The 12,575-nt window shown below is 38.8% G+C and overlaps 1 protein-coding gene across 1 annotated transcript in view; it reads right to left on the bottom strand.

The window, feature by feature from the left end:
• Positions 1–12,575, bottom strand: part of LOC126335916 (Down syndrome cell adhesion molecule-like protein Dscam2) — a 217,596-nt gene that overhangs the window by 27,566 nt on the left and 177,455 nt on the right. The window contains exons 19-20 of the mRNA XM_049999389.1: positions 7,569–7,862; positions 7,083–7,259 (exon numbers count right to left, since the gene is read on the bottom strand). Coding sequence (XP_049855346.1) covers positions 7,083–7,259; positions 7,569–7,862 — 471 coding nt within the window. The remainder of the gene's footprint in view (positions 1–7,082; positions 7,260–7,568; positions 7,863–12,575) is intronic.

Here is a 12,575-nt window from a genome sequence, read left to right as displayed (position 1 = left end):
CCAATGAGAGGCAGTGAGGTGTGAGGAGCAGTTTGTTTGGATCTGATTCTCAGAAATTGTCGATACTGCAGCTGGAGATGGCTGTTGTGTGTGCAGGAGTTGTGCCTAAGTGACTGCATGAATGTGTGAGTGCTCTTGTTTTCTGATAAAAGCTATGGCCGAAAATTTAGTTGTGAGAGTGTGATTGTCTTCTCTACGTGCCTGTCTGTGGTTCAGTGACCCTTTTTATGGTGAGTTGCTAGCTCTCCTCATTCATAGTGATTCTCAGAGTAGTTTTGCAAGTTATCTGTTGCATAGATTGATCACCACAGTCTCATTTCATCAACATGGTGTCTGTGGCATGTAGCTGTTCACATGATGGACTTCCACAATGGGCCAAAAACGCAGGCCATTTCTGCAAGTATCTCTAAAGGATTGGGCCTGTGATCTGAAGCCCCTCAATACCCACTAATGTGCAAGCCCTTCCCATTGGATCTAGTCTCACCGATCTGCCTGCAGGCCGGGTCTGTCTGTGTATGGTACAATGCAGCAGATTTTCCTGGTTTACCCAAGGACCCAAGCCTGCAGCGCTCCTCAGCAGGATGATAGATTTCAGAAATTGTGAATGTCTCACCACAAATACGTTGCAAGGTTTGGCATTTTATAGTAATTTTATTTATTCTAGTATATTTTGGCATTTTGAAAGTAGTTCAAATATTAGAAAGTATAGGCAATGGGAAGAAGAAACTTGTGCCAGTCGCTGGTGGTTTGTACACTATGTACTCAAATATTGCTTGAAGGAAAAATCACATAATGCCTGTGATATAATGGATGTAAGGCAGGTTAATAACTGACAGTAGTGAACATAACTTAGAAATAACTTTTTATTGGCAGTCACCTATATTGTTGGTTTACACAACTCGTCCCTACCTTATACATTTCTTTCACCAAATGTGTTTCACTTTATTACGTGGAGAGGGGAGGGGGGGCCCAACATTGGTGGTCTTAAAGAAACTTGTACACCATTTGGCTTGCTTTCTCGATCTAAAAACAGTTCATTATAAAAGATGTTGAAATGCTAAAACTTGCCTGGAAACCAGGGGAATTTCACTTGGGGATACTTGTGGCAACCCTGTTCTTAAAATGTTGGATATTAAGTATGTAACTCTGGCATTGAAGCCTCTGTAAATGGTAGTAATTAATATGATTAAGCAAATTATTGGCATTTTGCATTTTAAAAAGTAATTATTAAAAAATTAATAGGTTATTTTACAAATTTATTCACAGAAATTCAAATTACATTAAAATTTGTGTCAAACATTTTCCTTTTTGTTGTAGAACATACTGTTATTTAAGTTTTCATGAATATGTAATTTTTCTCCCCATGGACCTTGCCATTGGTGGGGAGGCTTGCGTGCCTCAGCGATACAGATGGCTGTACCGTAGGTGCAACCACAACAGAGGGGTATCTGTTGACAAGCCAGACAAACGTGTGGTTCCTGAAGAGGGGCAGCAGCCTTTTCAGTAGTTGCAAGGGCAACAGTCTGGATGATTTACTGATCTGGCCTTGTAACAATAACCAAAATGGCCTTGCTGTGCTGGTACTGCGAACGGCTGAAAGCAAGGGGAAACTATGGCCGTAATTTTTCCCGAGGGCATGCAGCTTTACTGTATGATTAAATGATGGTGGCGTCCTCTTGGGTAAAATATTCCGGAGGTAAAATAGTCTCCCATTCTAATCTCCGGGCGGGGACTACTCAAGAGGAAGTCGTTATCAGGAGAAAGAAAACTGGCGTTCTACGGATCGGAGCGTGGAATGTCAGATCCCTTAATCGGGCAGGTAGGGTAGAAAATTTAAAAAGGGAAATGGATAGGTTAAAGTTAGATATAGTGGGAATTAGTGAAGTTCGGTGGCAGGAGGAACAAGACTTCTGGTCAGGTGGCTACAGGGTTATAAACACAAAATCAAATAGGGGTAATGCAGGAGTAGGTTTAGTAATGAATAGGAAAATAGGGATGCGGGTAAGCTACTACAAACAGCATAGTTAACGCATTATTGTGGCCAAGATCGATACGAAGCCCACACCTACTACAGTAGTACAAGTTTATATGCCAACTAGCTCTGCAGATGACGAAGAAATTGAAGAAATGTATGAGCAAATAAAAGAAATTATTCAGATAGTGAAGGGTGACGAAAATTTAATAGTCATGGGTGACTGGAATTCGGTAGTAGGAAAAGGGAGAGAAGGAAACGTAGTAGGTGAATATGGATTGGGGCTAAGAAATGAAAGAGGAAGCCGCCTGGTAGAATTTTGCACAGAGTATAACTTAATCATAGCTAACACTTGGCTCAAGAATCATAAAAGAAGGCTGTGTACATGGAAGAAGCCTGGAGATACTGACAGGTTTCAGATAGATTATACAATGGTAAAAGAGAGATTTAGGAACCAGGTTTTAAATTGTAATACATTTCCAGGGGCAGATGTGGCCTCCGACCACAACCTATTGGTTATGACCTGGAGATTAAAACTGAAGAAACTGCAAAAAAGGTGGGAATTTAAAGAGATGGGACCTGGATAAACTGAAAGAAACAGAGATGTACAGAATTTCAGGTAGAGCATAAGGGAACAATTGACAGAAATGGGGAAAAGAAATACAGTAGAAGAAGAATGGGTAGCTTTGAGGGATGGAGTAGTGAAGGCAGCAGAGGATCAAGTAGGTAAAAAGACGAGGGCTAGTAGAAATCCTTGGGTAACAGAAGAAATATTGAATTTAACTGATGAAAGGAGAAAATATAAAAATACAGTAAATGAAGCAGGCAAAAAGGAATACAAACGTCTCAAAAATGAGACCGACAGGAAGGATGTAGAGGCTTACTTCACTAGGGGTAAGATAGATACGGCCTACAGGAAAATTAAAGAGACCTTTGGAGATAAGAGAACCACTTGTATGAACATCAAGAGCTCAGATTGAAACCCAGTTCTAAGCAAAGAAGGGAAAGCAGAAAGGTGGAAGGAGTATATAGAGGGTCTATACAAGGGCGATGTACTTGAGGACAATATTATGGAAATGGAAGAGGATGTAGATGAAGATGAAATGGGAGATACGATATTGCGTGAAGAGTTTGACAGAGCACTGAAAGACCTAAGTCGAAACAAGGCCCCCGGAGTAGACAACATTCCATTGGAACTACTGACGGCCTTGGGAGAGCCAGTCCTGACAACACTCTACCATGTGGTGAGCAAGATGTATGAAACAGGCGAAATACCCTCAGACTTCAAGAATAATATAATAATTCCAATCCCAAAGAAAGCAGGTGTTGACAGATGTGAAAATTACCGAACAATCAGCTGCAAAATACTAACACGAACTCTTTACAGACGAATGGAAAAACTAGTAGAAGCTGACCTCAGGGAAGATCAGTTTGGATACCGTAGAAACACTGGAACACGTGAGGCAATACTGACCTTACAACTTATCTTAGAAGAAAGAATAAGGAAAGGCAAACCTACGTTTCTAGCATTTGTAGACTTAGAGAAAGCTTTTGACAATGTTGACTGGGATACTCTCTTTCAAATTCTGAAGGTGGCAGGGGTAAAATACAGGGAGAGAAAGGCTATTTACAATTTGTACAGAAACCAGATGGCAGTTATAAGAGTTGAGGGACATGAAAAGGAAGCAGTGGTTGAGAAGGGAGTGAGAAAGGGTTGTAGTCTCTCCCTGATGTTATTCACTCTGTATATTGAGCAAGCAGTGAAGGAAACAAAAGAAAAATTCGGAGTAGGTATTAAAATACATGGAGAAGAAATAAAAATCTTGAGATTCGCCGATGACATTCTGATTCTGTCAGAGACAGCAAAGGACTTGGAAGAGCAGTTGAACGGAATGGATAGTGTCTTGAAAGGAGGATATAAGATGAACATCAACAAAAGCAAAATGAAGATAATGGAGTGTAGTCGAATTAAGTCGGGTGATGCTGAGGGAATTAGATTAGGAAATGAGACACTTAAAGTAGTAAAGGAGTTTTGTTGTTTGGGGAGCAAAATAACTGATGATGGTCGAAGTAGAGAGGATATAAAATGTAGACTGGCAATGGCAAGGAAAGTGTTTCTGAAGAAGAGAAATTTGTTAACATAGAGTATAGATTTAAGTGTCAGGAAGTCATTTCTGAAAGTATTTGTATGGAGTGTAGCCATGTATGGAAGTGAAACATGGACGATAAATAGTTTGGACAAGAAGAGAATAGAAACTTTCGAAATGAGGTGCTACAGAAGAATGCTGAAGATTAGATGGGTAGATCACATAACTAATGAGGAAGTATTGAATAGGATTGGGGAGAAGAGAAGTTTGTGGCACAACTTGACCAGAAGAAGGGATCGGTTGGTAGGACATGTTCTGAGGCATCAAGGGATCACCAATTTAGTATTGGAGGGCAGCGTGGAGGGTAAAAATCGTAGAGGGAGACCAAGAGATGAATATACTAAGCAGATTTAGAAGAATGTAGGTTGCAGTAGGTACTGGGAGATGAAGAAACTTGCACAGGATAGAGCAGCATGGAGAGCTGCATCAAACCAGTCTCAGGGCTGAAGACAACAACAACAACAACAACAACAACAACATTGTAACATTACCAGTGAACCAAAATCACACTGTGTTTCGCATCATAAATTTCTATGTTTGTATATAAGGGGAGTGCAAGGCCAGCAGGTTGTGGTATGTCTTTCTTGTCTTTGATTAGAATTGATGATTGTGAAAAATTATGAATGTATTTTCTGCATCTAGAAAGAATAAACTGGAAAATATATAGAAATATTGTCAGGATGTTGTTTTATGATAGAAAACCATGGGCCTGGTACTTCCATGTGGGTGCTAGATGTGAAGGCTATTTTTGTTCTAAAGACATCTCACTAACTAATAGTGTGTGTCGATATGTCTTGGTTGATTAATATTTTTGAAAAAAAAAAAATTTAACTCATTGAGGAAACAATCAAGTATTAATGTTATGGTGCCCACACACACTTAGAAACTTCAGAAAAATATTTTATTTTTATTCTAGCACAGGTTTCTGTATTCATGTGAACCACATTCATCTCATCAGTTTTTAGTACGAGCAAAAGACTGTGATTCCACATGCCCAAACAATCATAATCATCATCGTTAGGTCAGTGACATCTATCTGTTGCAAAGTCCAAGAATATATTATGAGTTTAAACTCAGTGACATGTACTGAATAAAACTTGTGTTTTTAAACATTCCTGAAACAATAATCTTGTGAAACCCAGCTTACTTTGAATCTTCATGAAAGATTAAAACCTTTTTCCAGACTGGGGTGTGAACTTGAATTTTAGTCTCAGTTGCACAATTTTAATTTGTCAGAAAGGGATATTACAACAACACGATTTTCATTTCCGTAATCGCCTCATTCCTGTACGTTCACAGATTTTTACAGCTGCAGTCAGTCTCTGTAACATTCTTCTGAATTGGTCAACCCTTCATACTGCAATACAATGAACCAAATGTTTGACCACTGCTGCAAGTGGTCTTCATTAAGGCATGTAACACAACTAAATCCATGCAATTTTAACGTAATGCCTTTATTTTATTTGTAAATCCCTTATGTTTCCTAAGTCTTGCCTTTTCCTTTCCTTCTCTAAATGCTATTTTCCTTTCATCGAATATTCTAGACCACTGCACAGGCTTTCAGATTCTTGCAGTGAAATAGTCAAATCAGTTCAAATACAAACAATGCAAAAGCATTGGTTAAATGTGAGTGGCATAGCATGCTTTGGTTTAGCAATAGCTGCAGAATTCAGTGTTCTGAATTAAAGTGACAGCTAGGCCAAGCTATTGGGTGTTGTAAGATCATACCAAAGGTCACAAATGGCAATAATTAGGCTAGCAAATATTGTTATTATAATCCCTCTGTTATATAGGCCTTCTTGACCGTATTCAGAATGGACAGTAAGTTCTGGGACCACGAAACATGAAATCAGTGGAGCGTATTATTACTGTTATGACTGTTGTGTGTAAGTTATGCACTGTGTCTATTATTTTCAAGAGAACTGCTAAGTTTTTGTGATCCAGGTCTATAATAGTCATGAATACTAATTAAATTAAGCTCTACACTATGTGTAGATTGCTCAGTAGTATTCAAGCTGCACTTAAGGCAAGAGGGCATGGAAGGGGGGGGGGGGGGGGTGGAGATCAACAAGCACCTTCATGTCCTTAGAGTATTCATTATCATCAGACCATTCTGACACAATTAAGGAGCAGTGGATGCTGCATTATCTCGCTGAAGGAGCAGATAACCTGCTGGATGCTGAGAACAAACGAATGAATGCACATGGCGATACAGTAGGTTCCTGTACCATTTGCTGGTGAGGGATGATGAGAGACCTCTATAGGGCCACAGTTAACACAGTATAAATCTCCCCCACATGAGAAGATCACAACCATCTGCCTAAAAAGATACTTCATGGTGAGCAGAATGCATTTCCTTGTTTGATTAATGACATATTTATGTCCTTGCATTGGAATGTAATATGAATAAGGAGACTTTCTACTTTACTTCAGGCAGCCAATTGTTGTGTTCCCGCACTCATCCTAATCTCTGTGTCCGTGGGGGAAGGGGGTGAGGGTTGAAGATGACTTCTTTAGCCTGCAGTGCTAAAGTAGGTATGGATGATATAGCTAATCACTAGTTGCTGCTCTCAAGGTTTGAACTGACAAGTGGCATGTCTCTCTGGTGTTAAAATTCAAGAAACCGAATACATCTCAAATGATCAACCTATTGTTGCCCCTCATCAAAGCAGCCACTGTTCATTGCTTACATGATTTTAGAATTGGAGTGTCCCATCTGCCAAGAAAGTGTGATCTGGCCATGATATCATCCATACTGGTCATCCATTGCTTGACCTACATACCAATGGCCAAATCATGGTCATGACAGTCACATGTTTTAGCAAACTGTTCAATTCACCAATACAAGAAGAGCATTCTTGGACACTTTTGTATCTTTAATTCAATAGGTAAAAAACATTTACAGCAAAAATTGAACTGAACATAAATACTCTTTTCTACAAGAGATGAAATGTCTATCTTACCTCCATACTTGTTGGCTAAATATGTTTCATGCTTCTTCTTCATGTACAAGAAAAATCCCAGACTGGAAACTCCTACAATAATTAGGCTGGCTACTGTTGTTATTATAATCCCTATGTTGCTATATAGGCCTTCTTGACCATATTCAGAATGGACAATAAGCTCTGGGGCCACGAAACCTGAAATTAGTGGAGCACGTAATTAGTGTTATGACTGTTGTGTGTAAGTCATGCACTTGGAATATGTTCATTACTACTCATTTCAACTGTTTTACCACAGACTAAATTCTACTTGTGAGGTGTGCTTGGATTTTGTCTTAAATGCTTATAATTTTAAGTTGAAATATTTTTCATGCACATAAATTTTCTTTTCAGTTGATAATGACTTCAGCACATAAACAATATTTTCGTTGGTAGATATATTTGGTAATTATAGCAATTTATATATGTAAAACTACACTTGTGGTATTATTCTACACAATACCTTACCTCCTGAATGTGTAAGGGTCACGAAATCATATGTGGAAACAGTAGAGCCGGCACTGTTGTGTGCTGTCATACGAAGAGTATACCATGTCTCAGGGTTTAGATCAAGTACAAAATATTCTCTTTGTTCAGCTTTTAGGTTATTTGATACAAGTGTCCAGTCAGTTCCATGTTTCAATCTGTACTCCACAACAAAAGATGTTATGGGACAGCCACCATCCCTCCATGAAGTAATATTCAAAGCAATTGATGTTGAATTCACATGTATAAGATCAAAGTTACTGGGAGCAACTGGTGCTGTAATAGAAATGAATCAGTTCCCATTAATATCACAAATTTATACAGAGGAATCATTTCTTTTTGTGTGTGTTGTTGACAACCAAGCAATAAAAGTAGCAGTAACATTTTTTTACACTGTATTGCCCATGTAGTATTCACTGCATAGTAGATGAAATTGCATTGCCAAGATGTTTCAAGGTGTCACAAAAGGAAATCCAATTTGATACTGATCTGAGGAAAATGTTTGATTCTTTAACAAGTTCCAAATGTTTTCACAGAATAAATCTACAAGCAATAGAGGCACTCAAATAAGAACATCTCATACTCAGAATGAAATACTTGGGTACTGTAAAACTCTTCTGATATTTCAAGTTCTGCACTGATTTTCCTGCTAACCTGTTTTATCACACACTACTGTCTGGAAAGGAAATGACATGTTGTTATGTAACAAAAGGCAACTTTTTTATGTGAGCATTACTATTGTACATTTCTTCAGCGTGGGGTCACAAAGAATGAAGACAATAGAGAAGAGGAGAAGGAAGCACGAAACATAGCTTTATTACCATATGTTCTAGGTGTCACTGATCAGGTGGGTTAAATTCTCAAATGAGCAGGCATCAAGTCACTGTGTGTCATTTACTGCTCACATATTTAGCTAAATATGGGTTAATTTAAGCTAGCAAAGATTTTCAGTACTTTGCTGCCACACCATCATGACCAGAAAATTACTATTTTCTGTGATTTAATGATTTTATTATTTGTTTACTTGTATCCTTCAAGTGTTCTTAATGTATATACTGCTACCTAGAGGGTCTACCTTTGTAAATCTAGTGAAGTCTGTACATTATTGATTATTTGTAGTCACTGTACTATCTGCCATCATGAAGAATAACTGCCGAAGTGCATAACATCTCTTTTCTTTGGCTATTCATGATGCTTTAACATAAAAATGTTTAATATTAATGTAGGCTTCTACAGCCATTGTCACAGTCAGTAAATTTTCTTGTGTGTTTGTGACTGGATTGTCAATATGTAAAATTGCCAACGTTTCGGTCACTAGTGCAAGTGACCTTCTTCAGGGTGCTTTTGTTCACTGCTGAAACTTTGTTTCTTATATACCAGCAGATGTAGATGTTATCTAATTCTGGTAGGCTGGTAAAGATGAAGGGTAGGGATGTTAGAAGTTCTTTATTGGTGTTTTTCTTATTTATTTTCATGGGTGGAAACCAGACATTTTGATTGGTTTTTGCACTACTGCTTGTGGTTGGTGGGAATTGGTGAATGGAAAACCAGGCAGTAGTCATGACATTGTGTTTTTTCCCTGCTTTCTAGCACTGGCTGAGGCGCTGGTACTCTATATATCTGTGGCCACAGCAGTCTCCCACATGCCTGTGTGTATTGCTCCATGTGAGCTGTCATCCTGTAACGCTGTTATTGCTGGCAGCCGAGATATCGGAAGTCAGTACCCATCTTCTCTGTTCATGTTGGCAAGTCGCTTGGCTGTGTCTATTTCCTCTCTAATCTTCTTCTTGAAAGGAAGAGGCTGTTTTGCCAGTACATGAGCTTCACCAAAATCAATCTGGTTGCCGCACTCACCCTGGTGTTCTGCCACTGCTGATTTGGTGTGTTGTCTTAGTCAGATATGTCTTTTGTGTTCAGATATCCAGGAGCATGTAGTTTGTCAACTGTATGTTTCATTGTGGGAAGAGCATCTTTTATTCTATTGCAGCTTCAGTAAATTACCTTGATGCCTGCTCGTTTGAGAATTTTGCCCACCTGATCAGTGACACCTAGAACATATGGTAATAAAGCTATGTTTCGTGCTTCCTTCTGCTCTCCTCTATTGCCTTCATTCTTTGTTGCCATAGCTTTTTCTATTAGTTTCATCCCATAACCATTGGCACCAAAAATGGACTTGAGGTTTTGTAGTTCACACTTTAGATGTTCCTTATCGCTGATCATGTGAGCCCTCTTGGTTCAAGGGTGCAGGGTGGATTTCTTCCTCATAGCGTGATGATTTGAAATAGGTGGTCGTTAAACATCGGCAGGCTATATCATAGATATCGATTGTCATGCGTTGCTCTAAGATGTTTGTGGTGTCATGTATGGGTGTATTCCTGAATAAAAACTTCACACCGAAGCTAACTGTCAGCTTTGTGGCTAAGATATACTTTACATTTAAAAGTTCTATAAAATTGGTGAAGTCCTTTGTGTGACTCACAAAATGTTGGAGCTTTGGGACCAATTCCTTTGCTAGACTGTACATTGGTGAATTAATGGTGCCCACAGTCAGTCATAAAGGAATGGTCTCTTTATGAATCTTCACACCAGATATCCGTGGTGCCTGTGGAATAAGTCTGCCTGTGGGATAAGTCTTCTGGCCATGTCAAAATTCATTCTAGGTTGCTTTAGCAGTGCTTGCATTGATTTAATTATCTTGGCTGTTGGATCTCCCTTAAGCTTCTTATAAATGGGTTCATTCAGGAGATCCTCCTCTCTTTTGCTATAATCTTCAGTGTCCAACACATTAGGCACATTTCCCTTGTCTGCTCATATTATTACTAAATGAGAGCTGTTCTTCAGTTCTGCAATAGCATGATGTTCCTCCTTTCTGATATTTTGTTTTGGGAGGCTTTGCGAGAGTCAAAACCCATACCATTTCTTGTCTAATCTTCTCTGCCTCAGCTTGTGGTAGATGATGAATCGAAGCCTCAACAGATTCAATGATATCTTCTTTTGGAACTCGTTTTGGTGCAACTACAAAATTCATCCCTTTAGCCAGAATTTGTATGGCTGCCTCGCTAAATACGTGGCTGTAGAGGTTAACCACCATTTGTCGTGTGTCCAGCATTAGTCCTTCCTCGGTGGTTTTCTGCTGAAGTTTGTCGAACTCCTCATCTGATGGATGGCAGTGCTATCACTCAACCTTGTGGCCTGTTGAAAGATTAACGTGTCAACCTTCTCCCTGTCATACATGTCTAGCTTTCCAACAAGGAAGAGGTGCAGTTGGCAAACTTTCCTGTTGTTTGTGTTGAGACTTTCTTGAATGTGGCGGATCCTTTCCCATAACAAAACCTTGCTGGCTTGTACACAGATATTCTTCATCTTGTTCAATTTTGCATGGGATGTCAGCCTTAAGAATTTTGACACTACACTGGTGTCCATGCATCTCTTCAAAAAAGCAACATCATTCAGCAGTTTACCTCTTCTTAATCACAGCGTTTCCAACTACCTGATGTTTCCATAGACTACCTGCCCATATAGTTTGGTTAAATATAAACATAGGCTTCTGCGCCCATTGTCACAGTTAATAAAATTTTTCTGGGCTTGTGATCATATTGTCAATATGTCGAAGAAACATCGCTCTGCTACCATATGTACAAGGTGTCATTGAACGGATATGCAAAATTATCTGCCAATTTTCTGAAGCAGCAACAGAATGAAAAATGTTCTTCACACAGCGAAAGGTGTAGTTGACAAACTAAATGTTCCAGGAGTTTACAAAATTAGGTGCGGATGTGGATTAGCGTATGTAGGCAAGACCAGGTGACCTGTTAGCACACAGATATCTAAACACAAAAGAAAAAACACAAAGAAAATACACCAAGTCAGCAGTAGCAGAACACCAAGATGAGTGCAGCAAACAGATTGATTTTGGTGAAGGTCACATACTGGTGAAGCAGCCTCTTACTTTCAGGAGAAAGATTAGAAAGGTAATAGAAATAGCCAAGCGAACTGCCAACATGATCAGAGAAGATGGGTACCGACTTCCGACATCTTAGCTGCCAGCAATAACAGCATTATGGGATGACAGCTCATGACGCAGAAGACCACAGCAGCTGCAGGTACATAGAGTACTGCCACACCTTAGTCAGTGCTAGAAAACAGGAAAACAGTGCCACATTACAACTGCTGCCTGGTTTTCCATTCGTCAATTACCACCAATGGGTAGCAGTAATTCAAACACTAATCAAAACATTGGGTTTCCACCAATGAAAAGTAATAATAAAAACATCAATAAAGAACTTCTAACATCCCTCCCCTTCATCCTTACTGGCCCATCAGATTCAGATAACAGCCACATCTACAGGTATGTAAGAAACAAAGTTTCAGCAGTGAACAAAAACACCCTGAAAAAGGTCACTTACAAAAGTGACTGAATTGTTGATAGTTTTACATTTTGACAATGTGGTCACAAACCAAGAAAACTTTTATTGACTATAAAAATGTTAATTGAATATCGGTGTCTGTGGTCTCATTCTGATATTACCTCTCCAGCTGCTCCACAGTTTAATTCAGAAAAATGGTTCTCATTTTATCACCTTTGTTTGTGGCACACAGTGTTTTGGTTTAATATTAAGATTCTTTTATACCCATTTCTGTTATAATCTATATTCACCGGTCTTGATGAGAAACTAGATTCAAAACAATGGGATATATTTAAGTAGACTTAACTTGACAGGATGTTTCACACTCATTAACATGCTGTCCAGCTCAAGCAGACATTTTAATATTATTTCATTATGTAACTAACTGAAGAACAATAACTTTGAAACAAGTATTTAAGTGTAGTTTTAGTGTGACCTTTTGTCTCTGTTGGGAGTGTTGCTACAGAGCATAAACCAAAGCTTACAAATTCTTGATTCTTATGAAAATCAAAATTAAAGTCCCCACTTAAAATGACTTTACAATTATTTTAGAAAAGTCTTGTTCAAAAATCCCCATGGTGCA

This window comes from Schistocerca gregaria, chromosome 2 (assembly GCF_023897955.1).
Source record: "Schistocerca gregaria isolate iqSchGreg1 chromosome 2, iqSchGreg1.2, whole genome shotgun sequence".
NCBI lineage: Eukaryota > Metazoa > Arthropoda > Insecta > Orthoptera > Acrididae > Schistocerca > Schistocerca gregaria.
The sequence above is the reverse complement of the archived record's forward strand: the minus strand, read 5'-3'. Positions and strand labels throughout refer to the sequence as shown.